Source organism: Siniperca chuatsi, linkage group LG4 (assembly GCF_020085105.1).
Source record: "Siniperca chuatsi isolate FFG_IHB_CAS linkage group LG4, ASM2008510v1, whole genome shotgun sequence".
Taxonomy (NCBI): domain Eukaryota; kingdom Metazoa; phylum Chordata; class Actinopteri; order Centrarchiformes; family Sinipercidae; genus Siniperca; species Siniperca chuatsi.
The window spans coordinates 22785723-22813677 of NC_058045.1; the positions used below are offsets into that span (position 1 = coordinate 22785723).

Below are 27955 nucleotides of genomic sequence, written 5' to 3' on the forward strand. Positions count from 1 at the left end.
AGTCGTCTCTAACCGTGAGCGAGCGCGCCGCGGTGGTTCACTGGTGACAGTCGCCATTTTATTTTGAAAATCAAACTGAACTGGAGGCACAGAGACCCTTCCATTTCGTATAGTTTGTTGTGAGAAACAAGAAGGGATGAACATCTGAATTACTTTCTTGGGAGCACGGTGAGATTTATAATATATTTGGCAAACAACCATCGACAGGTTTCTATATAACACATAAGCAACGATATTAATACGGAGGATGGCCGTTAGCCACCAGTGCGGGGAGGGCTATTTGCTGAAAAACAGCTGTCATATTGGTCTCATCAAGAAAGTACCAATTCCTTAATTTAGTAACACTCAACCTAGGTAGTTCTCTATAACTATATTAGTCAAATTGTAGCTGGATGAGATATTGGCTTTGGCTCGGTGTAACGTTTTCGCGTCGCTACAGGACAGTTAGCATTTGCAACTATAATATTAGCGGTTCCATAGATTAGTCGTAGCCCGTAGAAAAGCTAACATTAACAAGGTTAATGCTAACGTTAGCTCGCACGATCGCGCAAAACCCATCCGCAATACTCGCGGCCTTCAAGCTCACGACAAAGGCAACAGTCTCGAAGCCTTAGTTATCGATTATCTTGTCAAATTGGCTTTTAAAAATTGTCAAATAAGCGCAATGCTAATTGGTTGTGTTGATACATACACACCAGCTTGAAACGGGCTCATGTTGCTAATGTTAGCTCCACGTAAATGCTAATTTGATAGCATTAGCTCGTGTACAGGGAGTTAACATTTTCACAGAGGTTATTGTTGGATGTTGACTACGGGCAAGTTATGATCATTAGTAGAGATATGAATATAGAAAAAGGCGGAAAGTATGATCTAGTATGCGATAGTGTGTAACAGATTTAACGGTTAATGTTAACGATAGCTAAATTACTCTGTGAACATGTTGGCTAACGTTAACTTAAACTTCTCCCCTAGCAAGTGTTTACCAGCGTCATGGTGATGTTAGCTTAAGTAGCTAGGTTGCCCCTCTTGCTACAGGAGTATGGTCCCCGAAAGGTGACGCTTGTTTTAAATCCATTAACCAACTTAGCCACATATCATTAAGATCTCTGGTGAAATGATGACTCCGCTTAACGTTCATTAACATGTACAGTTAGATTGCTTGCGTGTAACTGTAAAGATTTGCTAACTTACAGTAGCTTGTTCTTTGTTTCAGTGAGTGATTTTAACTCTCTGTTCATTAGTCATTAGAAATTCCTGGTTAGCTGCTCTTAATTCTTCGTACTTTTGTACTGGTTGATAAAGCGGCGGTAGTCATTATGCTATTGTAAACGGAGAAGTTGGTTAGTTCGGTGAGCAACTTAACTAGCTTTGGATCTGTGTGCCAGATGTAAAGGTACAGTCGAGGCCTAGTAACGTTACAAGCTACTAGCACGGCAAGTGTACTTAACTCTGCAATATCTCCGTGAATATATCTGTACTAAACTGCGTAGCCCTAACTCATACTGACCGTAATTTGGGAATTTATTAGCAGATAAATCCCCGGGCAGCAGACGCTAAAATATATTTCACTGCACCTCTGGGTCTGTTATGCACATAGGCCTCAAAGCGGTCACAATAGTTTGTGTTGTCAATGGATTGTAAATATTGTCCTGCATGAAAGTTAGATTACAGCACTCCAAATTTAGTGCAGTTCACAAAGGAATTCCTCCTCCTCCTTCCTTCTGTTTGTTCTTTTGTTTCTATTTTCTGTGTGTTTTTAAAAATACACTTTTTTCTTGTTCTTTCATTACAGATGCTGAACTTGATTTTAAACTGAAGGACTCTACCTAGCACCGGGATCCACTGATTGGAAACCTAATTTGGAAGCCTATATTTTTCACACCTTTTGGGGGGGGGGAGCAGAAGTAACCTATCACTGAAGTGACTAAAGGGGAATAATGGTGATTTTGCGCCGTGCTCGGCCGCCTGCTTCCGCCCCAAACAGCAATGAATCTTGACTCGCTCTCGCTGGCTTTGTCTCAAATCAGCTATCTGGTGGACAATTTAACAAAGAAAAATTACAGAGCCAGCCAGCAAGAAATACAGCATGTAAGTGGTAGCAAAGACATCAAGTAAATGTTTTACAGTGGTCATTAGAGATCTCATAGTTTGTGTCCACATGTAGTGATGTTTTCCTTGTGCTTCCAGATTGTAAATCGTCACGGTCCTGAGGCAGACAGGCATCTACTACGCTGTCTCTTCTCCCATGTGGATTTCAGTGGCGATGGTAAAAGCAGTGGCAAGGACTTTCACCAGGTAATTTTTGATTAGAAACAAATTTATATCTTGGAAAACGGCTTGTCAGGCACAGCATTTATTAGTTTTAAAAGTCACCCTCAAATTCTAATGAAACAGTCTGAACCATTCCTTAAACTGAAGAGCTTATGTAATAAATACCATCACAATTATGGATAATTTAAAATAAGGGTCATGCATATAAAAAAACCAAGATTTGAAATACATATAAAGGTTTGATTTCCTCCTAAGGTCTGTTTTAAGGTAGATGACTACAAAGAATGGTATGCATGGTGTACTTAATAGAATATTGAAACTTCAAAAATGGTTTTATTGATTTAATTGCTGTCCTGGTATGAAACAGTTAACAAACAAACATTTGTCTTTTACATTTAAAACATCCAGTGCAATCAGAACTATTTTACACTTATATCAGCTCTGGTAGTTTCACATCTCCTTTCACACGTATGAAAGGTTCACTTAGAGAGACAGGATGCGACTACCACAACTGGTCTTGTCTTCTAGAGCCCAACATTGATTTCAAATAATTAAATGAATAAAAAGGTTTCCTTGTTTTGTATTTCCAACAAATGTTTTGTAAAATTAGCATTAATATTTGATATTTCCTAAATCCTAAAACTGTCCCAGACCATGAACGGGCAAGCATAGATTAAAAACAAAGAACCCCCCCTTACCGTCAGTACTGGTAACCTCCATGTAATTCGCCAACAAAATATTATAGAAACTAGAAGTATGCCTATGAGTTATTGCACCAGTGCCTGCAACATATGCAAAGTTTGTTTGGTTGTGTTTTTTACCCAAAATAATTGAAGTGACACATTTTCATTCCAGTACACCGAATTTTAATGTATTGACTATGATATACAAGTAGCTGTCACAGAGTATACTGAAACTTTATTTTGGTTGGTTGTTGGTTTTCCTTCCCAACTTGGCAAACAAGCGCTCTCCTTCAATTTCAGTGGACAGTGTGCACTTTTAAACTAAGTGAAATATATAAAGAAAAAATAGCAGCTGTTGGTGTTGTGTACTGTTTTACAAAAAAACATAACTTGCATGGCCAGCTGATTCTGTCTTTGGGACGCTGTCTGTGTGTTCAGCAGTATTTGAAAACTTTACAGCTAGCCCAATCAGCCAGGCTTTTCTATCTGACAGAAGCTCAGTGTGTATACTAAAGAGAGACTGGGCTTATAAATCAGAAGATTCATACAACTGTGTTCTCTGCACTGAAAGCATGTACCTCTTGGGATATTGTTAATTTTGCGCCCATCACTTTTTAACATTTGCCGCAGTTTATCCTACACCAACTCCTCAAGTCCTCTCATCATAGCTCTCAGTGATACTGTGTGTTTTCTGCCCCTGTTTATGGCGTAACTGTGAAACCTGTATTTCATAAATGATTTCCCTTGCCTTCATATAAATTGGCAGATTATTTGATGTGTAGTCTTAATAGGATGTGTTTTCCCACATTATGATTATGGTAGAATGTTCATGAAGGAGTAGACGTGAGTTAATACTGTTTATTGTTTTATATCTATTCTTGTGAGAGACTTGATGTCTTATCTTATTCTTCACCTGCCTTTGTTCTCTTTACTCTCTTCTTCTCGGTATGTTTTGATTTTCAACTTGCCCAAGACACAGTTTCTGATCCAGGAGTGTGTGTCGCTGATATCAAAGCCAAATTTTATCTCTACTCTGTGTTACGCCATTGACAATCCCCTGCACTACCAGAAGGTAAGGAGCAGATGCCAGATACTGTGGTAGCCTGAATGTATGACAGCCCTTATTGATAGAAAAACTCTGAGTTGAGTAGACATACTGCTAAAAGCAAGCAAGCAAGAACATATAGTCATAGTTGACAACATTCATAGGTTACAATTAGCTGAATCAAAAATCAGCTTTTATCAGTTATATATCTACAAAATTGCACTGGCTTTTAGTTGACGTATCAGGCTGTAACTAACTTAGACTCAACTCAGACAGCCACGAGTGTAAAGACATTTTACAGGTGCGTATGAACAGAAAAATGGAATTTCTAACTGTCTTTCAGAGTTTGAAGCCATCGGCCCACTTATTCACTCAACTGAGTAAAGTTCTTAAGCTCAGCAAGGTCCAAGAGGTAAGCCAGCTCTGCAATGGGCTTCATTAATTACCAATCTGAATGCGACAATGTACATGTAGTACATGGTTTACAATTTGCAGTTAAGAAATATTCACTGTCAATACAAGAGTCACACGTTTGAACTAAAGATTGTCTATCTGAAATGGGAATACAAATAACAAATTTATTTTAGGATTTATTTTAAATTTATTCATTTATTTCCCAGGTGATATTTGGCCTTGCTTTGCTCAACTCCAGCAACGCAGACCTTCGTGGTTTTGGTAAGTAGAGACTGACATATTTAAACCTGTAGCAAACAGGATCTGAAACCCTGTTTTTAAGTAGAAATACACATTGCTGTGAAAAGTATTAAAAGCTATCAAAACAGTTCTGAATAATTGCCATATTGCCAATAAATCTGACTTTTTTTTTTTTTTAAGCTAAAACACTAGGGTGGCAAGAATTGCCAAGCCGTTTTAGTGGTGTGATTTTTGCATTAAACTTTGGCTGAAATGTGCATGGCATATAAACATCCTTTTTTTCCTGAAACAAAATATATATGGATATTTTCCACATGCTTGTTGTCTGGCATTCAGTTGAATGCAATATTCCTTTCCTTGCACTACGGGGAAGTTGGCATTCTTAATTAATTTACTATACAAGGCATCGCCCATGGAATAGTGGTGAATTATATGGTAAATCCATGTGGGATGTTGCATTCTCAGACTATTTGCAATCACTATCACCATGGCACCAGGAACAAAAGTGGAACAAATGTGCTGGAAAATAATTACAATTCACGTTTTGAGTTTCATACACACCAACAAATGTTTTTTTTTTTTTTTTTTTTTTGGTCATAGGTACAACCTAGGTAGTACTAATTCCACAGACTCTTGAAGTCATTGAAAATGTCACATGTCAAAAGTAGTTTGAATGTCAAGTGAAACAATCTGCACTTATTCACAATAGAAACTTGAACAAAACTTGTCCACATAATTGGTTAGCATTATGAACAGTTAAAACACAGTGTAGAATGAAATTTGTAATACTGACTGACTGTCTTAGATTAAAGCAAGATTTGAAATTCACCATTTGGACAAACATGCAGTGTCTACAAAAGCCAATTGTGTGTTATTGGCAAGAGTGAAGATGAGAAAATGATTGAATGACTTATTTGTAAGCCAAGGTGTGTTGATTTAAAATTAGCATTTCACAATAATAGTTATCCTTTTCATATGAAAGAAGTGTCTGTCTGAATAAGTCTAAGTTGTTTATGGATGACCATATTACTTTTTTAACAGATGAAATTGTGTTTTTAATGTTGAGAAAATTGTAGAAAAGCAACTCTGTGCTTTCTTGACTAGTTGTTTTTGACGGTTTCTCAGCTGCGCAGTTCATCAAGCAGAAACTTCCAGACCTCCTGCGGTCATACGTTGACGCGGATCTCGGAGGAAACCAGGAAGGTGGCTTCCAAGACATTGCCATAGAGGTCTTGCACCTACTGCTCTCCCATCTACTTTTTGGCCAGAAGGGAGCCAGTGGGGTAGGGCAAGAGCAGATTGACGCCTTCCTGAAGACACTTTGCCGAGGTATGGGGGATCAACACAAATTTGGTGCAACCATCTGGGTCAGATTCTGAGGCATATAAATACTTACAGTTGAACATACATGGCTTTATCAGACTGAATAGAAATAGTACCAATCATGTCCTTAAATTGTTTTTCAGTGTTACTGTGCCATATTTGTTTATTTGATTGTGTGTTGTGTTTCAGATTTCCCTCAGGAGCGCTGCCCTGTGGTGCTCGCACCACTGCTGTACCCTGAAAAACGGGACATTCTCATGGACAGGATCCTGCCAGACTCGGGGGAGTTAGCGAAGACCATGATGGAGAGTTCTCTTGCAGAATTCATGCAAGAAGTTGGCTATGGCTTCTGTGCTAGGTGGATTTATGTTTAAACTACATCCACAACTAACACATTTAAATTATATTTTTTAAATTGCTCTTGTGTATACAAATCCTTTTTAAATGTAATTCCATTGAATGCAGTCATGCGAAAGACCACGTCAGGTGCACTGAGACTTTGCAAAATTGCATTACCAGGGTTTTAATACCTGCATAGTAGATGACTGAGAAACTGAACACAGATCTCACAGACACCTTCAGTTCACACTACACCATTTAGCAGCACCAAAATCTTAAAGCTAAAATGATATGTGAATGTTCAAGATGATGGATCATAGCCAGCAATGATCTATTTGTCCTATTTGTCTCTCCAGTCTGGATGAGTGCAGAAACATAATCCTCCAGTATGGGGTGAGAGAAGTGACGGCCAGCCAGGTAGCTAGGGTCCTGGGCATGATGGCTCGTACCCACTCTGGCCTAACTGATGGCATCCCACTACAGGTGAGCTGCTTATTTGGTGTAAGTGCAATAGGCTGCCAGTATTCCAAGGTTACTTAGACTACTTTACTTTGGTTTATTTGATATGGACCAAAGAAAAAAACACGACTATTTCATTTTAGTTGTAGTCCATTCCTGTTCACATAGACTAAAAGTTGCAAATGTCAAGTGGTGAAACTAGGTTTGCCTAGTCTGGGTTTTACTTAATTTTCACAGTAAAATGTCTAGATATTATTATAAATGGAGTAGGATCAATTTAAACTGACTCTCATTGATTTTATGTTACCTGGATCTGCCTTTGCAAGTTTTTATTCTGGCTCAGAATGGGCCTTTGGGGGGTGACTTCACATGACACTAAGCATGATTGGTCTGTGTACAGTTAGGGCTGGGCGATATGGCTTCTAAAATATATCTCTATTTTTAGGCTAATATGCGGCAATATACGATATATATCTCTATACACATTTTCTCTAGAATAGCATACTGTTAATTCTCAAATAGTGCAAATATATGATGATCTTGTAGAATGTGCTACATCGCTGTAGATTAAACTACTCAACAGAATATAATGTAGTTAAAAGTAGCTCAACCTTAAACATCTACAGCAGTAAAATGCAACATACACATTAATGCAGCAGTAAGACATTTAAGATGTTGTATTTAAGTTAATGTTCTGTTTGTTCAACAGTTGTTTGATAAATTACAATGGCTTGCAAGTATTCATACCCCTTGAACTTTTCCACATTTGTTCATGTTACAACCACAAACGTAAATGTATTTTATTGGGATTTCATGTGATAGACCAACACAAAGTGGCACATAATTGTGAAGTGGAAGGAAAATTATACATGGTTTTCAAACATTTTTACAAATAAAACTCTGAAAACTGTGGCGTGCAAAAGTATTCAGCCCCCTTTTACTCTGATACCCCTAAATATAATCCAGTGCAACCAATTGCCTACAGAAGTCACCTAAGTAGTAAATAGAGTCCACCTGTGACTAATCTAATTTCAGTATAAATACAGCCACTATACTGATTTTAAATACATTCAGAGAGGGTTTGAATTTCTGTTTTTATTCTCAAATTATTTTGGTGCTGGTGATTTTCCTTTGGCACTGGCTAAAACCTGTTTGGGGGGCCGCCAAAAATTTCCCTATGCAGGAAAAACCACGCTTTAACTTTTTCTTTCTGCCACCTAGCGCAGAGCAGGTAGGGTACAGTGTTTACAGCTTTTTGCAGTGAATGTGAGGGCTGTAAAATCATAACATTGGCCTAAATTTGGCTAAGCTCTCTAGAGCTGGAGAGTTGGTTAATTAATGTCTGTGTGTAAAACGAAAGGAGTCGTAGTGTCTATCACAGTCATTTTATTTAGTAATTTTAATATTTAAAATATTGGTTAATGCTGGTTTAAGCAGACTGGCTTCTGGGTTGTTAACATGTCATCAGAGTTTAAATTTTCAATTCTTTTTGTGTTTTCTTTTACAGTCCATCTCTGCTCCAGGAAGTGGCATCTGGAGCGATGGTAAGGATAAGAACGATGGCTCGCAGGCACACACGTGGAATGTTGAGGTTCTCATCGATGTTGTGAAAGAAGTGGTAAGTGAACCATCAGTTTATTTCAAATAGTTTACCTGTGACTTTTCTTGAATGATATTTGTTTATTATTTTTCACACACTGCCACTGACGACACTTTATCAAAATATTAACAGTTTTAAGTGGCAAGAATGAATGCAGTAGAGAATGCCATGATTCTGATCCTTTTATTTATTTATTTTTTTCTCCACAAAGCCATAATACCCAGAATATTACGTAGGTAATATATTACTGTAGGCTTATGTACCCAGCATTTTATAGTATCACTCTAGAATTACATTTTGTCAAATTCTACATCTGTCCACAAGTAAATTTAGAAACTAGCATAAACCTGACACTGAAGGTTGCAGAAATCATTTTTTGTACCAGATTATTTTCAAAAGCTACTGAGGTTTCACTTGTGGATTTTTGTCTGTCCTGTAGAATCCCAACCTGAACTTCAAAGAGGTGACATACGAACTGGACCACGCAGGCTTTATAATTCAGGACAGTAAAGGCCTGAATATAGTGGTGTATGGCATTCAGAGGGGTTTGGGCATGGAGGTCTTCCCTGTCGATCTTATCTATCGGCCATGGAAACACGCTGAGGGACAGGTAACTGACCAATATCTGCTCCATCAGGATGATGTCATTCCATAACTGTTTAATTGTAGAGGCAAACTTGATTGAAGGGAATTGTTGCTGTCAAAAATAAGAGTAAAATACAGATTAAGAAATAAGAATCATAATACCAAGTAGAAATTGATTTCTGTGTCTAGACACAGTGCGGTTTAATTGGTTAAGGTTGAGTCTTTCTTCTTTAAATGTCTAATTGCTTTGTCTCTGTTTTCAGTTGTCATTCATTCAGCACTCCCTGATGAGCCCAGAAGTGTTTTGCTTCGCTGACTACCCTTGCCACACTGTGGCCATTGACATCCTTAAGGCCCCACCAGAGGATGACAACAGGGAGATTGCCACCTGGTATGGAGCTTGTACATTGGCCACTATGTAGAAGGGTGGAGCAGTTGCTTATTTCTCCTTACTGGGTTAAGTTTTGAAGTATGCAGGCTTTGTTTTAAAACTGCCAACATTTATTTGCTGTTCTCCTGCATGTCACTCAGCTTTACATTTCAAACAGTACTTCATCTAGCGCATCTTATAATATATCATGTGATAATAAAATCACCATTGTCAAACATGCATTATCTATAGCTGATTTGAGCATAAAGCAGGGTTTCCCACAGCAGCGGAGGTGTAGTTTGACCTAGTCTCGCATAAGCAGACCTATCTCCACACTTTGTTTTAGCACTGTGCCAGCACTGGAGAAAGGTCTGACTGAATCATTATCATTCTGGTATAGGGGAAAAACTCTCTGGCTTGTTTGTATTTAACCAATCACAATAGTCTTGGGTGGCGCTAAGCCCAGGATGCCCCCCCCCAACTCGCAGATAGCGGAAGGGGGGAGAAATAGTTGGCCAATGGCAGGCTTATACCCACAGCCTACTTCCTGTTAGTCAGACTAAGTTTGACCTACTGAATGTGGTTCAGTGTTGATTTTTTTCAATAGGTTACAGGGCTGATGCTATAATGATGCTACAGTGTGTTTTACTGATTGTCCCTAACTCTTCACAGGAAAAGTCTGGACCTGGTGGAAAGCCTGCTTAGGCTGTCTGAGGTGGGCCAGTATGAGCAAGTGAAGCAGCTGTTTGGCTTTCCAATCAAGCACTGCCCAGACATGTTGGTGCTGGCATTGCTGCAGATCTCCACCTCCTGGCACACACTGCGCCATGAGCTCATCTCTACACTAATGCCCATATTTCTGGGCAACCACCCTAACTCTGCCATTATCCTGCACTATGCCTGGCATGGACAGGTTGGTGTTAGTAACTGTCTTGCTGTTGATAGTTGTTGATTTAAAGAGGTCATGGTTTTTCCCTCTGTGACCTTTTGTACTTTCCAGGGTTCAACGTTAAGGTTTTTTTTTTTTTTTTTTTTTTTCAGGGCCAGAAATGGGTCAGAAATGTACTTGCCCAAAGTAAATTTTTACTTGCCCCTATACAAATTGATAACCGCTAATAATAAATAAAACAAAAAACAACAAAAACTAAAGTTAATTGTCATATTTAATCTTTATAAATAAAGTAAATGCAAGTAGATGCAACAAACATTCTTGCATATCGAAAATCGAAAAATGACAATCTCCTCTTAACTAACTCCTTAACTGTGAGTGATAAATTATCTAAATAAACTTTGTCTTTACCCGCCGCCATTTCCCATGAGTAGGGATGGGTATCATTAGGATTTTATTGATACTACAATTTTTTCGATGCTCTTATCGGTTTGGTTCTTGATCGATACCCTTTTCCATTACTAAATAATTGCTTTTTAAAAAATCTTTAAAAAAAGAATAAATTCAGAACAGGATTATAATTGAATATTTTAAATATAACTAATGTTGTTTCTAGAGCAGCAACAGTGTTTACAACAGCAAAGCATCACTATATAAACTCAATATTTCACTGGAAACTAATCTAAAATGAATCATATTCCTGACATCAAAATACTGGGTGATGTCTGTGTACTTTCTAAACATCAGTCAGTATCAGTCCCTCCTCCCATCCTCTGTCCTCCTCCCTCTGCTGCTGCTGTGATTAACCAAAACAAAACAGGTAGAGAGAAGAGGGGTTGGTTTGTCTCAGTTTAATACCAGGTTTCAGTACCCATCCCTACTTGTGAGTGCCCGATTGGTATGTGCAATTTTAAACAGAGATAGCTACTTCCATCATCAGCTCTGGAAAAATACATGTTTATTTTTTTACCACTTGCCCGGTTGGGCAAGTGAGTTGTTAAATTTACTTGCCCGACGTGGCATTTTACTTGTCTCAGGCAGTCCTTATTGTTGAGCCCTGCTTTCAAGGTTTTTTGTTATCTTCTTTATTATGTTATTCTTATAAAACCTGTGTACTTATAAAACCTGGTGGTTATTTTTCCAGGGACAGTCTCCCTCCATTCGTCAGCTAATTATGCATTCAATGGCTGAGTGGTACATGAGAGGGGAGCAGTATGACCAGGCCAAGCTGTCTCGCATCCTGGATGTGGCCCAAGACTTAAAGGTTTGTCAGAATAGACTAAATAATCACTGACATGACAACTTCTCTAATCTTCAAGCTAAAGCAGAATAATTAGGCATTGGTGTTGTAGCACACGAGACTGTTGCATTGAATAATGTTCCTCCACAATTTTTTATTTTTTATTTTTTTTTATTTACTAATTTAAGTCAACATTACATTAAAATAAGACAAATTAGAGGATATAGGGCCATATATATTGTGATGTTCTTCGCTTTATTCTAAATATAATCATTTTCATTATGGTCAGTAAGCCAGTATGTTTTTTTTCTTTTTCCTCCAGTCTCTATCGATGTTGCTGAATGGTACTCCATTTGCCTTTGTTATTGACCTTGCTGCACTTGCCTCTCGCCGAGAATACCTCAAACTTGATAAATGGCTGACTGACAAAATCAGAGAGCATGGGGTAAGTCTTAAAATTGATTTACGTGCAGTTTTTCTCAAAAAATCAAAAGATGGTTTGTCATTGTATTTTGAGCATACCACCCAAAGATTAAGAATTATATTTTATAAATAATAATTTTGTGTTGTCAGGAACCTTTTATCCAGGCATGTGTGACATTCCTGAAGAGGCGCTGCCCATCCATTATGGGGGGTCTGGCCCCAGACAAGGACCAACCCAAAAGTGCCCAACTGCCCCCGGAGACCTTGGCCACCATGCTGGCCTGCCTGCAGTCCTGTGCTGGGTGAGAGGCTATTTGGCATTTGACAACAATTTTTTGATCAAATGTTTAATAACATCAGTCTTGCTCAAAGTGAAGCCCAGCTTTGGTCGTATTTTATGGTGTTTTGACCACTTAAAGGGACAGTTCACCCCAAAATCAAATATAGACATTTTTCCTCTTCCCCGTAGTGCTATTTATCCATCTAGATTGTTATGGTGTGAGTTGCCAAGTTTTGGAGATATCTGCCGTAGAGATGTCTGCATTTTTTTGAATATAATGGGACTGTATGGCGCTTTGAGCACCACAAGCCGAGTGCCATATAGTAGTCCCATTATATTCAGAAAGAAGAGGAAAAATATGTATTTTTGATTTTGGGGTGAACTGTCCCTTTTTTAAGACTGACAATATTAAGAATGTGTACTTTATCACAGTGTAGTTATTTATAGACACCAATCACACTCACCCTTCCATACAGTGTTAAATTTATTTTTTTTTACTTAAAGATTTGTTTCACTTTTTTTCCTCAGGAGCGTATCCCAGGAGCTGTCAGAGACGATCCTGACCATGGTTGCCAACTGCAGCAATGTAATGAATAAAGCCCGGCAGCCGCCACCAGGGGTAATGCCAAAGGGACGTGCCCCCAGCACCAGCAGCCTGGATGCCATCTCTCCTGTACAGGTATTGTTGCGTGAAAGCCACATCATACCTCTGCAGACAAACTTTGAAATGCCTTTTCATGTTAGAAATTGGTGTCAACAAAACTAATCTGTATTCTGAACTTGAAAAAAATAAGTAATTTTTGTTTTATACTATACTGTAACTTATACTATAACAATTTTTACTGTATCTTCATGGACATCATGGATCTGTTGCTTGAACATGCATCACATTTGTAGCACTGACTCTCCCCATCCCTGTCTAATTCTCTTTCTTGCTTGCTCTCTCTCTTTCTTGCTCTCTCTCTCGCTCCCTCTCTTGCTCTTCTCTAGATGGACCCTCTGGCGGGCATGGGTTCCTTGAACCTGGGGGGCACAGCCACCTCCCACACTCAAAGCATGCAGGGTTTCCCAACCTCGCTGAGTTCAGCTTTCAGTAATCCTCAGTCCCCAGCAAAGGCCTTCCCGCCACTCTCCAACCCCAACCCCAGCACACCATTTGGGGGTATTGGCAGCCTGTCCTCGCAGCTCCCTGGTATGGACTCTGGTACTATGCTATTTGATTATTTTTTTTATTAAGGCATATGTTCATAATAAATCAGCAAGTCACACTGCACTGTCATAGCCATTTGACTCTTTGGATTCATTGAGACATGAAACTGGAACAGTTTGTTGTGGTTACACTGTTGCTAAATGTTTATTTAAATAATGTGTATACCATAAGCCTAAGCAAGCTATGGCATAACCTTAACTTCATTAGTTTGTATCATGTTGTGAAATTCAGAAAAAGCTACCGGGAAAACAATATGTAAGAGGTAACACATTTGGCAGAACACTGTTTGGTTACTTGTGCATATTAAACTGAACCAAGTTCAGAGGACAAAGGATAGTAGTTCAGAGGGGGAGGTAGGTGCAGATTGAAATGACTGAAGTGTTGTTACTTGCAGGTCCCTTGGGCTCAGGCATCACTTCTGGTATTGGCTCTAGTCTGGGGATGCCAACAGTAAACACAGATCCTTTTGGCACCAGGAAGATGAGCACACCAGGCCTGAACCCACCTACCTTTCAGCAGAGTAAGATGAAGGCCTGTAAGTGGTGGTGGTAGTGGTGTGACTGAGAGCCCCGCCCTGCGCTGCTCAGCACTGTATTTCCTCTGCAGTGATAATGATTATTGTCTTGATTTGCAAATTTATTTCTAATGCACCTTAGTGCGCCTCACAAATACAGTTTGACATAACTTTCTTTTCCATTTCATGTCATACAACTTATAAAGTTTTGTTTATCATAGAGGAAATACAGATCAGTCTTCCATTCATTGTCTGCTTATGCTGACAGCCCCACTTTAGTGTCATTTGTTTACCTTTTGAAGCATCAAAAAGAGTTCTAACCTGACTTGATCAGTTAGAATGCTTTTTGATTCCTGATGTATCACTTTGTTGCACAATGATTTTCACAGATTTGTTAATTGCTTGGCTCATGCTCCACCAGTGTTGGATTACAACATTCAAGTAAATAACAGTCTTAGTTAAAAATGTCTTTTTCTACTCTTCTTCCAGCTGACCTTTCTCAGGTGTGGCCCGAGGCAAACCAGCACTTTAGTAAGGAGATAGATGACGAAGCAAACAGTTATTTCCAGCGCATCTACAACCACCCACCTCACCCAACTATGTCTGTGGATGAAGTATGTAGTGACATTAATCATTTGTCTCTACCAAAAACCCAAACTAATCTAAATCAGACTCACACATGCTTTTAGGGAATTATTGGCCACTGTTTATTAGTTCTACTCTTCCATATTCTCGGTAATGTTGCTGCTCTTCCAATGACCTCATCTCCCACTACATTATTGCCCCCTCCTAGGTACTGGAGATGCTGCAGAGGTTCAAGGATTCAACCATCAAGCGGGAGCGAGAGGTGTTCAATTGCATGCTTCGGAACTTGTTTGAGGAGTACCGATTCTTTCCCCAATACCCAGACAAGGAGCTGCACATCACTGCCTGCCTTTTTGGTGGCATTATCGAGAAGGGTCTTGTCACCTACATGGCCCTGGGCTTGGCCCTTCGATATGTTCTTGAAGCCTTAAGAAAACCCTACGGATCCAAAATGTATTATTTTGGAATTGCCGCCCTAGATAGGTTTAAAAACAGGTATTGAAATATTTTCTTATGTAAAATGAGAATTGATATAACAGTCATCTTGTTTCAGGCTAACATATCTTTTCTATTTCTAGACTAAAAGACTACCCTCAATATTGTCAACACCTAGCTTCAATTGCCCACTTCTTGCAATTCCCCCACCATTTACAAGAGGTAATCAGGTTTCCTTAATTTAGATGTGCTCACCATTTTAAGGTCTTATTTTGTTCCGACTGTGACTACAGAAAAGGATTCCCACATACAGATAGATTAAATCTCTCGCTCTGCACCTTTCAATATCCTGTGTGTGCAGTATATCGAGTATGGCCAACAGTCACGGGACCCTCCGGTGAAGATGCAAGGCTCCATCACCACCCCTGGCAGTCTGGCACTGGCACAAGTCCAAGCACAGGCCCAGTCGCAGCAACCTGGCGTCCCCAAAGCCCCACAGCCAGGTCAGCCCAGCACTCTAGTCACCACACCAACAACTACAACCACAGTAGCCAAGACCCCCACCATCACAAGACCAACACCCAGCAGCTTCAAGAAGGATGTCCCTGTGAGTTTGGCTTTGTTGATGTCTAAACACCAATATGTGCCTTGTTGATGCTTTCAATTGGTTTACATTTTTCTGCATATAAAAATTATATACAGTATATAGACTTGCACCTGTTTAAGAGATAACTGTTCTCGTTCCTACCTGTAGCCCTCCATAAACACAACCAACATTGACACCCTGCTGGTGGCCACTGACCAAACAGAAAGAATTGTAGAACCTCCAGAGAATGTCCAGGAGAAGATTGCTTTTATCTTCAACAACCTTTCTCAGTCCAACATGACACAGAAGGTAAAGTGAAACAGACAAAACATAACTATCTTAAGAACCTTAATGGTCAAAGAAGCTTTATTTTTATATATATTTTTTAAACATTTGCTTTTTTTTTCAGGTTGAGGAATTGAAAGAGACGGTGAAGGAGGAGTTTATGCCCTGGGTGTCTCAGTACCTGGTGATGAAGCGTGTCAGCATTGAGCCCAACTTTCATAGTCTCTATTCCAACTTTCTGGACACTCTCAAGAACCCAGAGTTTGTCAAGATGGTCCTCAATGAGACTTACAGGAATATCAAGGTAAAACAGTGGGGGATAAGATGGTAACTTGAGTTATTACACAAACATTTTTTCTATTAATATAGAGTGTTTTGCCTGCCAATACAGCCTGCCTAGTGTAAAAATCTCAGTAGCCCTTTTCACACATGAGACATCCAACATTGTTGGATTCCATTCATGTGAGGCAGTGTTTTTTGGCATTTCACACTTGATTCTCCCATATTGAATAATTGCATGTCAAGTCTTCAGACATCACGTTACTATGCCAGATAAATTAGTTGTTTTGTTTACCACAGTTGCAGCACTGCTGAAGAACAGTCATAATTTGTAAAATACTGACACCCAGCACTCCATTTCTTTAAGGTTCTGTTGACCTCTGATAAGGCAGCTGCCAATTTCTCTGATCGCTCCCTGCTGAAGAACCTGGGCCACTGGTTGGGCATGATTACACTGGCCAAAAACAAGCCTATCCTTTATACAGTAAGAATTTGTATTCTTAGTTTTTGGTTTTACGTAGTAGGTCTTCTGTCGGCTTTAGAGTTGGTTAACATATTTTTCTCCATTTCCCAGGATCTGGAGGTCAAGTCTCTGCTACTGGAAGCCTATGTGAAAGGCCAGCAGGAGCTACTGTATGTGGTTCCCTTTGTGGCCAAAGTTTTGGAGTCCAGTTTACGAAGCATGGTGAGTTACATAGGTGTAGATTGAGAGATTCTCTATGGCATTGACATTACTTCATACCACAGCCCAGTATAAAATGTCATGCTCTCATATTTACATCAGACAAACACAGTTAATAAAATTGGCTTATACTTACCTGATCCCACTGTTTTGAGGTTCTTTGGATTCTTTACAGTGAATTTTAATTAATGTTTGTGTGTTGTAGGTCTTTAGGCCCCAGAACCCCTGGACCATGGCCATCATGAATGTTCTTGCTGAACTGCATCAGGAACATGACCTCAAGGTAATGGATTATTCTTCTATGTAGCCACTTAACTTCAGGCAGCTCTTGGAAATGCAGTCCATCTAAATCATAGCTAAAAAGGCTACACCTCAATATTTTTTGGTTTGGTAACAGATATGAACTAATCATGCTACAAAACGGTAATGTATTATCTAACTAAACTTGTTAACTGTAACCCTGCTATATCCAACATTGTCAGCCAATACATTCTGTATTGCGTGGCCTATCACATTTTTGTCCATAAGTCGGTGACCACATATCACTTTCCAAATTCCCTGCCATGTTTATTAACCATTCACATCAACTTGTTGCCCTTCATAGGCCTAAACCCGCATGTTGCCACTTCCAGCTATAATACAAATAAACAGTATTACCAGTAGCTACAATAAAATCGTATTAAACTGAAAACATTTTAAATTATTGCTCACATTGTTCTCTTGTTTACTGCAGCTAAACTTAAAGTTTGAGATTGAAGTTCTGTGTAAGAACTTGTCTCTGGACATCAATGATCTCAAGCCAGGCAACTTGCTGAAGGACAAGGAGAAGCTAAAAAGCCTGGAGGAGCAGCTGTCGGCACCGAAGAAAGAGGCAAAGCCTCCAGAAGAGTTGCTGCCAGTTTCTACCACAGGTGGATGCTCCATATTTGCTTGAACTTTGTGCTGCTTCTTCGTGTATTGTACATCTAAATTTTGAAAGATTTGAGCTATCACCTCAATTTAAAGGTGGGGTATACGATTCTAATTCAATACACATCTTTTTGTCAAATTCAGCGAGTATCTCCTCACAGACGGCTAGCTGTCCGTTCAGTGTGTGCGCTGAAAAAAAATCTGGTGTTTGTACACAGCCCTGGCTCTATAAATGGGAAACAAACAAAGGGGCTCGGACCGAGCCACACAACGCTATTCCAGCCATTCCGGCCATGATTTGTGTGTCAGGTAATGTTAAATGACTTGCCTATGGACATTCAGCTTACTTTCTAGTTTGCCAAGATATGCTGTTGTTGTGATGTTAGCTATAGTAGCAGGAGAGTTGTGAGTATCACTGTCTGGAGCTGGTTTGCTGGCTGAGAAACCATCTCGTCCTCTCTGGATGTTAGCTTTGCAGCGGTAGGGACAGTTTGCTAACCCACAACCCAGCTAACGTTAGTTATATTACTTACTGTGTCGTTGTTCACTCTATATCATGGTATTTGTCATTGTATTGGAATTCTCCAGAATCACATACCCCACCTTTTTAAGATAGATTTGTTTGTCTGTTTAGCTTTTAACTTCTCATCCTTGCCTCAGATGATGTGTCTGTATCTGTCTGTATAGTTATGTTTTAGTTTTGATTGTGAATATTAAGTAAATAATGTTATCATATGAATATCTAAAAATGCTGTGATGATCATCACAGTATTCATTTTGACCATATCACCTTCCCCTGTTTTGTCTTATCAGATCTGTCTTTTACTCGAACCTCTTTTGAGAGAGAAAAAAAGTTACAGTAAAAAGCTTAGTATTACTTGTTTTTGTTGCCGATATGCTTGCTTTCTGCTTTTGTTGTCTGGATAATCTGCTTTTTCTTGTGATTTTAATCAAATAAGCGTTTTGTGACCAACAGGAGACTTTGTTCCATTTGCAGCTCCTCCCTCAACCCCAGCTGCCACCACCACAGCTTGCACAACCACCGGGCCCCCAACCCCACAGTTCAGTTACCACGATATCAATGTGTATGCCTTGGCAGGCCTGGCTCCACACATCAATATAAATGTCAACGTAAGTATTGAGAACTTGCAAACCACTGACAGAGGAGTCAATGTTTCACCTAAAACACCTTCTCTTTTAGCATCTTTTCTTTTTCCTGTTGAAATATTTGTCTTCTTTTTGTATTTTCTTTTTTCTCATGCTTCCTCCATCTGTTGTCTTTAGATCCCATTGCTACAGGCCCATCCTCAGTTGAAGCAATGTGTACGGCAATCAGTAGAGCGAGCTGTCCAGGAGCTGGTGCACCCTGTGGTTGACCGCTCTATCAAAATTGCCATGACAACCTGTGAGCAGATCATCAGGAAGGACTTTGCCCTGGATTCGGAGGAGTCTCGCATGCGCGTGGCTGCCCACCACATGATGAGAAACCTGACCGCTGGCATGGCCATGATCACCTGCCGCGAGCCTCTGCTCATGAGCATCGCCACCAACCTTAAGAACAGCTTTGCTGCTGCACTTAGGGTAAGCTGAATGCCTACATGAGATTTGATAGATGGAGAGATAGATGGAGAGATAGATAGATGGAGAGATATAAATTAAATAAAATGCAAAGTTTAGGAAGAGCTTTCTTTCCACACACACACACCCATCCTCCACTTTTTGTTTTTGTCTGATATCTTGTGCCATTCCTGCTTATTTAAGTTAAAGTGTTTATTCCCTCAGGCTCCAACCCCCCAACAGAGGGAAATGATGGAAGAGGCTGCAGCCCGGATTGCTCAAGACAACTGTGAATTGGCTTGCTGCTTCATTCAGAAAACAGCCGTGGAAAAGGCTGGCCCTGAAATGGACAAGAGACTAGCCACGGTGAGACTTGAAGAGGACTAGCTCAACAGACGTTAATATAAATGTATTTCCGATACATGAACCGTAGCTAGAGTCTTCCGCATGAAAGACTTGTAAAAATGGATAAGCCAATTTAATAATCAGTATTGCAGAAAATGCAATAATTATATATAAAATCCATAATTGATGCCAGCCCCAGGACAGAGTGCCTAAGTAAATAGTCAAAGAAGTTTTTCTACTAACTGCAAGTAATTAAAACTACTTGTAACTTCTGCGTGTTGGGTACTTCAAAGAAAAAAAGAGATTTTACTGAAAAGCAAACAAATTTCTTGATCTTAATTAAATTTCTCTTTTAGGAGTTTGAGCTGAGGAAGCATGCGCGTCAAGAGGGACGTCGTTATTGTGATCCCGTTGTTCTGACTTACCAGGCTGAACGTATGCCTGAGCAGATCAGACTCAAGGTAAGAGCACTGTAACATCCAGTTGCAATATATCAGGAGTCAATCAATTGTGACCCAACCTATGTTAGTTGAAGTTTAAAAAATAATTTACTGTTACCTCTGTTACTAGATCTGTCCAACAATATAATGATTCAGTGCTATTTTACACCTTATGGTCTGTGGATACCATTTCTGTTAAGTAACAAAATGCATGTTTGTTGTAGGTGGGAGGAGTGGACCCCAAGCAACTGGCTGTATATGAGGAGTTTGCCAGGAATGTTCCAGGTTTCTTACCTAGTAATGATCTCTCCCAACCCACTGGCTTCTTGGCTCAGCCCATGAAGGTGAGTTGTTTTTTGTTTTTTTTTTGTTGTTTTTTGGGGAGGGGGGTTTGTGATCCACAAAACTTAGACGCTAAAAAGACTAGGCAATGTAAGGTTGAAAGATGCTACAGTGCTTAATAAAAAAAAAACAAACATGATGAATGTTTATTTTGTTGGTCTTCTTATACAGTGTATATGCGAAACTAAACGCCAGCACTTAACCAAGTGCTTCTTGTGGTAATGTCTGGAAATTTGTGTCACAGATGGGTGTTGCAGTTTTAAACCCACAGAACTTAATTCCATCTCTCTGTATCTCCTGTTAACAGCAACAGGCATGGGCCACAGATGATGTGGCTCAGATCTATGATAAGTGCATGGCAGACTTGGAGCAGCATCTTCATGCCATCCCTCCAGCTCTTGCCATGAACCCCCTGACCCAGGCTCTGCGCAGCCTGCTGGAAGCTGTGGCCTTGGCTAGAAACTCCAGGGACGCCATCGCCGCACTTGGCCTACTGCAGAAGGTAGGGCAGTTACTTTTACAGTTGCAGTTAAGTCTTTAAAAGGGTATGAGAGAGGCAAGGTGGATGATTCATCTATGCTAACCTGTGTTTTACTAAGTTGATTTCTTTATTTCTCAGGCTGTGGAAGGTCTTCTGGATGCTACTAGTGGGGCTGATGCCGACTTACTGCTCCGCTACAGGGAGTGCCACCTGCTGGTGCTTAAAGCCCTACAGGATGGACGTGCTTATGGACCACAGTGGTGCAATAAGCAGATCACCAGGTGAGTCAGGACACATTTGATTTCAAATCATTATTGATCCTATGTTGCTGTCTTAAGATCCCTTTACCCTCAATGATTTGAATCATATAAACTCTTTGTTGTTTAGCCTTGGGTTAGATCGTTGTAAATCTAAACAATTATTTGATTTTAGTGATAGAGAAAGAAATAAAATGTCCCCCTGTGGTGCATGATGTAAGGTGGCTCCATATATGGGATATTTTATAGTAATTGTACTTGGTGTGTCTGATTATTTTGTGTGTTTGTTAACAGGTGTCTGATTGAATGCCGTGATGAGTATAAATACAACGTAGAGGCAGTGGAGCTTCTGATCAGGAACCATCTCGTGAATATGCAGCAGTATGACCTGCACCTGGCACAGGTACACATTTCACACTTTCACTTTGGAGTCATTTACTATTTTCTTTTCTTTATCTTATATTTAGGGGCCGAGCGCTGACAGGCCATGAAGACTACTGAAATGCAAGGAATTATTATTATTATTATTATTATTCTTTATGATTTCCGAATGAAACACATTTTTGAGGACCTAAAAGTTCTCAAAGTTGTGAATCTTTGCACACTCATTGTAAATGGGCGGGGCAAAATGGCTCTGTAGCGCCCCCTTGAAATGTTTTCAAAAATGCAGTCCCCGGCCTATGTTTTACTACATTACTGGATAAGAGTCCAGGCCTGAACACATCCCCAAACTGAGTCATAGTGCCCTCAGAGGAAGTCACACTTAAAAAGTTGAGCCCCTCCTGCCCACATGTCCTTTTGAATGTAAGATGCCATTCTCAGTACCATGACATAAATCCAACAGGAAGTTGGTAATTTTGAATTCATTTTCATATTTTTTTATTTTATAGGGGTCGTATTTTAACGAACTTGTCCTAGACAAGTTAATCTGATCCACTTCAAACTTAGCTTACATAAAACAGGTTGCAGATGAAAAGTTATCAGAAGCTTTTTGTCCAGCGATGTGGCTGTTCAGTGGTGGCAAATTTTTGATGTTTCACCATGAAACAGGAAGTGGTTGTTACTTGTACATGGTCCAATCTCAACCAAACTTCACATGTATGATAAGAGTCCCGCCCTGAACACACTATGTGACAATATTTAGTTATTGTCATAGTGCCACCTACTGGCAACAGGAAGTCAGCCTTCCATGGCAAAGATGATCCAATTTGCACGAAATGTTTGTGGTGTGGTCTATGCATGATATCCTTCAACATAAAGCATAAAGTGTGTTGTCTAGCGCCACTAGTGCAGTGACCAAAACACAGTACAGTTCAGAGCCGCGTCGAACAGCCGGATGCCGACGGTATAGCACGCCCCGGCGTGCGTGGAGGTGTGAGGGCCTGATCACTCTGCTTGCAGCTTTAATCTGGTTTTGGGTTTTGTATGAATACTTATAGTCATTTTTCTATCCATTTTGCTATCCTGCACCTTGATCAAGGGATCTGTGAATCAGGAACTTAAATTTGTCTGGTAAAATTTCCAGTGCCATTACCAGGTAATGTTTGATTGTTTTCTTCTAGTCGATGGAAAATGGACTGCACTACATGGCAGTTGCATTTGCCATGCAGTTGGTGAAGCTGCTGCTGGTGGATGAACGCAGTGTCAGCCATGTCACAGAGGCTGACCTCTTCCATACAATTGAGACTTTAATGAGGACCTGTGCACACTCCAGAGCCAACGCACCTGAGGGGTAAACCACTACAATGTTAAAACATTTCTTTCTCTTTTTTTGTATTAGTTGATTTATTTATCCATAAACCACAAATATCTTCGGAAGAGTTGCTGAATTATGTGGAAGTCAGAAAGACACCAAATGAGGCAGTGGGGTACAAAGTCTACTACAACTTGGTTAAAAAAAGAGGTTTCATGAAAAAAAACAAAAACTTAATAGATTAATTTATTTAAGGCCATTTTGGAATTCTGAAGAAGTTTTTGCTACCCCACCTAGCAATCTAATCTTTACCAAATTTGAAAGTCACTCTAATGTGAAAAAGGGTTAAAACTGACTCTTTGTCATCTTGTTGTCCTCCTCCCCAGTCTTCCCCAGCTGATGGATGTTGTTCGCTCGAACTACGAGGCCATGATTGACCGGGCCCACGGCGGACCCAACTTCATGATGCACTCTGGGATTTCACAGGCTTCAGAATATGATGACCCTCCAGGCTTGAGGGAGAAGGCAGAGTACCTGCTGAGAGAATGGGTCAACCTGTATCACTCAGCTGCTGCTGGCAGGGATAGCACCAAAGCTTTCTCTGCGTTTGTCGGCCAGGTAAACGCTCATTTATCAATGAGGTCAAATGCAAATGATCAACAATCATGGTGACCGTTGTTCCTCACATTTATCTTATGTCTCCCTTTCGTTTTCATCCAGATGCACCAGCAGGGCATCCTCAAGACAGATGACCTGATCACAAGGTTTTTCCGGCTGTGCACAGAAATGTGTGTGGAGATAAGCTATCGGGCGCAGGCCGAGCAGCAGCACAACCCAGCAGCCAGTGCAGCCATCATCAGAGCCAAGTGTTACCACAACCTGGATGCCTTTGTTAGGCTCATAGCCCTGCTGGTCAAACACTCTGGAGAGGCCACCAACACAGTGACAAAAATCAACCTCCTCAACAAGGTACAGCTATATGACAACAAGAATATACCTAATATATCATTTATCTGTGACAGTTTATTTTTTTGGACTGTTCTATTATCAACCGTGCATTATAGAAAATAGTTTTTTGGTCGTGGTAATTAAACACTTTCTATGTAGTGATGTCAGCTCAGATGTAGAAGTGGGATTTTGCAGGGCATTTCAACCTAATGTATGACTAGGTTTATTCTGCTCAAAGTAGGAGGGTTACCAAGAATACTACATAAATCAGTGATGTGTGATAAACTTTTCAAACCTTTTGTCAGGGTTAATAACTTAATTCAACTATTTGGTTAAAACATCGTTTGAAGAACCACTCTTTCTCATTTAAATAACTGTCAAAGCATCTCAGAATCTTTCATTGTTGACTGAAAAGCCTGATCGTAATATCCATTCGATTATGAAATCTCAACAGTGGCAGAAATATAAATACTCATCTCCTCTGTAGATACTGCTGGCAGCCTTTGACCAGCTGACTCTGATTGCGCACTACATTGTTCTTTTAGGTGCTCGGTATCGTAGTTGGGGTGTTGATCCAGGACCATGATGTCCGTCAGACCGAATTCCAACAGCTACCATACCACCGCATTTTCATCATGCTGCTGTTGGAGCTCAATGCCCCCGAACATGTCCTGGAGACCATCAACTTCCAGACACTAACCGCCTTCTGGTAAGACCTCCACATGGGTCGCTCATATCTGAAGTGGCTCCTCCTGGCAGTGAGCTGTGTTCAGTGTGTAGAATAGAGAAGGCTCGGCTACTGCTGATATTGTCCTCAAAATGAAGATGTTTTCAGCGTTTCTGTCTATATATGATTGCTGCACTTTGGTTTGGACTCACGTTTTCCTTTTTAATCTGCAGCAATACCTTCCACATCCTGAGACCCACCAAAGCACCCGGCTTTGTGTACGCGTGGTTGGAACTCATCTCCCATCGCATCTTCATCGCCAGGATGCTAGCGCACACACCGCAGCAGAAGGTATGCAAGAATAATGACATTCAAAGTCTCGTTAATACATAAATGTTGCTGCTTTCCCCATATGTGTTTTTTTAAATTTTGATCTAACAAACTGATGTTATCTTCAAGGGTTGGCCCATGTACGCCCAGCTGCTGATTGATCTCTTCAAGTACCTGGCCCCATTCCTGAGGAATGTAGAGCTCAACAAACCTATGCAAATCCTCTACAAGGTGCTCTCTCATTGTTCCTTCATGTACTTGCAGAAATAGCAGCTGGCTGTATCGGCCAAGTTTGACAACAGTGAAACCCGTGTTTGTCAGTTTTCTTGTTCGATTGAACCTTGGGCTTGTAAAAGCCTTATTTTAGATATTTTAAATGTAGTCTCTTTTGTTCTGGCAACAACCAAACGGAGTGAGATGGTCCAAAATCCCAACAATACACTGCCTTTTGTGATGCATTGATAAACCCATACCAATATCATGACACTTAGTCATAGCCGATTGTGTTGCAGTTCATTTTGGTAATGAGTATTACAGCCTCACAGGGCTGCGTCTGTAGACTTAAGTCTTTTTAGCGTATTTCAGTTGTTTTTTTTTAATGTGCAAATGTTTCCTGTTAAATGTTTGGATTACAAAACCTAAAACTAATTATTATTGTTGTTGTTGTTGGCTATTTCAGGGCACACTGCGAGTGCTCCTGGTCCTGCTGCATGACTTCCCAGAGTTCCTGTGTGACTACCATTATGGCTTCTGTGATGTTATCCCACCCAACTGCATCCAGCTCCGCAACCTCATCCTCAGTGCCTTTCCACGCAACATGAGGCTCCCTGACCCTTTCACACCCAATCTCAAGGTAGACGATCTCTCTCTCTTTCTCTCTCTCTTATTTATATAAACACACACACTTTGAGATCAGCGGTTAATTACACTCACAGGTGTGGCTTAGATCAGCAGAAGTTTGGTATGGCAACAAGAGCTGGACACCTCCTTGTACTTTTGATTGGACACATCCTCCAGAAGCAGGTTTTCTTCACCCTTGTTTGAACTTTGTTCAAGACTGGCATGTGATCTCATACATCTGTGTTGTATTAATGTTCCGGCTGCAGGTGGACATGCTGAGTGAGATCAACATCGCTCCCCGTATCCTCACCAACTTCACAGGCGTTATGCCTTCCCAGTTCAAGAAGGATCTGGACTCGTATCTGAAGACTCGTTCACCAGTGACTTTCTTGTCTGAGCTGCGCAGCAACCTGCAGGTAGGAGCAGTGTTCATCAATTTTACGTTAGTGTTACTTCAACAAATGACAATACAGTTTTGTGTTTAATGCGTCACCTTTTTTGTCTCCCAGGTGTCTAATGAGCCGGGAAACCGCTACAACATCCAGCTGATCAATGCTCTGGTGTTGTATGTGGGCACACAGGCAATCGCTCACATCCACAACAAGGGCAGCACCCCCTCCATGAGCACTATCACCCACTCTGCACACATGGACATTTTCCAAAACCTGGCCGTGGACCTGGACACTGAGGGTATGTTTTCTGTCAAATAGTAGATAAGTTCGGGCAATTCAAAGCTTGTTGCTGTGGGTTTATTATAAGTTTGTCATCATCAGCATCCCATGCTGTTTATAAAAAGTTTGATCCCGACGTCTGTGTGGGTTTCATTTAACATTTTGGTTGTGCCATCTAAAGAGCCAAATGTGAAGGTTTCCACCATCATGTCTTTTCAGGGCGTTACCTGTTCTTGAACGCGATCGCCAATCAGCTGCGCTACCCCAACAGCCACACTCACTACTTCAGCTGCACCATGCTGTATCTGTTTGCGGAGGCCAACACCGAGGCCATCCAGGAGCAGATCACCAGGTGAGACAACGTCTGATCTGGATCTGAGTGACTTTGTTATTTCAGCAGAGGGAATACATTGAACCATCACCATGTTGAAGTTAACTACAAGTGCTGTTTGTTAAAGCTTTCTCCTCCTCTTGCAGGGTTTTGTTGGAGAGGCTGATAGTGAACAGGCCTCACCCATGGGGTCTCCTCATCACCTTCATCGAGCTGATCAAGAATCCTGCCTTTAAGTTCTGGAGCCACGACTTTGTGCACTGTGCCCCTGAGATTGAAAAGTAGGTTCACTGTTTGATTCATTGTTCTGTAATATTTGTTTACAATAACACCCTGCACAGACGATACTTGTTAGCGGGATAAATTCATTGTTGGTCTGATCTTTTACCAGTTATGCTGCTCTTTACCAGATGTTAATGTCTTACCTCTCTCCTCTCTCCTCAGGCTGTTCCAGTCAGTAGCCCAGTGCTGCATGGGACAGAAGCAGGCCCAGCAGGTGATGGAAGGCACCGGTGCCAGCTAGCCTGTGTACCAGCCAGCTCATAGCCCTCGAGAGATGCCGCGACCTTGACCCACTCCCCCACCACACACACACACCTCCCTCTTTACTGTTGGCACTGGATAAACTGGCAACCACAGTCATTTGAAATGTGGATGAAAGGACTACTGCTCACGGATTTAAAGAGTTAGATTTTTGTTTATCCCTTGGGGCTGAATTGAGATGGAGAGAATGGATTGAGACATGCTGTTTAATATACTTTTTTTTGATGCTTTGATGTAAATATTGGAAAAAAGGGAGAATGGGAGAGTAGATAAGTGAAGATCAATGCACATGTCGAATAAAGTGTATCCTGACATGTAAAGACATCTTAACATATTTTCACTCACTACCAAAGTCCTTGGTTTGCTTCCCTCCCACATAAATCCTTTTTTCTGACTTTTTTGTTTGCTTTCAGAGGCTGAATGGTAGATGATTGAAGGAAAAAAAAGCCTGCTACTTTCATTTAATTTCTTTTTATCCCTGAGTGGGACAGGAAGATGGAGTTAAGTCTCCCAGGTGGGGTGGGGGTCTACTCCTGGTGCGTCGATGTGTTGGTGGAGACAGTTTGCTGATGTTTGTCCATTTGAAACTGGCTCTGGAAGTCTCTCCCTGGCACTTGTAAATTGTGCAAAGTGATGGCGACATCGTATCTTGACAATTTGTACAAAGATCCAAATTGAAGAACAACAATAGAAGGACCAATACAGCCCATTTTGTAACATTTTGAATGTTTTGTAAATGTATTGGTCCATGTGTTGTATTTTGTAGTCCTTTCTAGTTTGCCTTTAGTTCTTGCTACTTAACTGCAGTATGCATACATACAGGAAATAAAGCATTCAAACTGCAACGCATCTGTGTTCACTCAG

The 27955-nt window shown here is 40.5% G+C and overlaps 1 protein-coding gene across 6 annotated transcripts; it reads left to right on the forward strand.

Moving 5' to 3' along the window:
• Positions 1-27936, forward strand: cnot1 (CCR4-NOT transcription complex, subunit 1). Of its 6 annotated transcripts, none has more exons than XM_044194136.1 (49): positions 1-168; positions 1793-2088; positions 2188-2295; positions 3928-4026; positions 4343-4411; positions 4620-4674; positions 5779-5982; positions 6166-6334; positions 6672-6798; positions 8282-8392; positions 8814-8984; positions 9223-9350; positions 10002-10242; positions 11363-11482; positions 11781-11903; positions 12032-12183; positions 12690-12840; positions 13152-13365; positions 13766-13891; positions 14375-14499; positions 14679-14965; positions 15049-15127; positions 15258-15512; positions 15660-15800; positions 15901-16080; positions 16423-16539; positions 16630-16740; positions 16943-17020; positions 17471-17648; positions 18623-18777; positions 18931-19227; positions 19429-19569; positions 19905-20009; positions 20213-20332; positions 20638-20832; positions 20950-21092; positions 21363-21471; positions 22631-22800; positions 23148-23379; positions 23482-23730; positions 24255-24418; positions 24610-24727; positions 24836-24937; positions 25386-25559; positions 25813-25962; positions 26056-26236; positions 26437-26569; positions 26695-26829; positions 26993-27936. In XM_044194136.1, the coding sequence occupies exons 2-49, from the start codon at positions 1987-1989 to the stop codon at positions 27069-27071; spliced, it is 7173 nt and encodes a 2390-aa protein (XP_044050071.1). In that variant the 5' UTR covers positions 1-168; positions 1793-1986; the 3' UTR covers positions 27072-27936. The 6 variants fall into 6 exon arrangements, with proteins under 6 accessions (XP_044050071.1, XP_044050072.1, XP_044050073.1 ...); XM_044194137.1 differs by having other exon boundaries at positions 18644-18777; XM_044194138.1 differs by having other exon boundaries at positions 15267-15512; positions 18644-18777.
• The last annotated feature ends 19 nt before the right edge of the window (positions 27937-27955 follow it).

Bases quoted from the DNA above. Each gene is read 5' to 3' on its own strand.
- cnot1 (XM_044194136.1), top strand. From the start codon at position 1,987: ATGAATCTTGACTCGCTCTCGCTGGCTTTGTCTCAAATCAGCTATCTG. The intron at 15,128-15,257 runs GTAATCAGGTTT...TTCAATATCCTG, and splicing joins TCCCCCACCATTTACAAGAG to TGTGTGCAGTATATCGAGTA. The intron at 20,333-20,637 runs GTGAGTTGTTTT...TCCTGTTAACAG, and splicing joins TCTTGGCTCAGCCCATGAAG to CAACAGGCATGGGCCACAGA.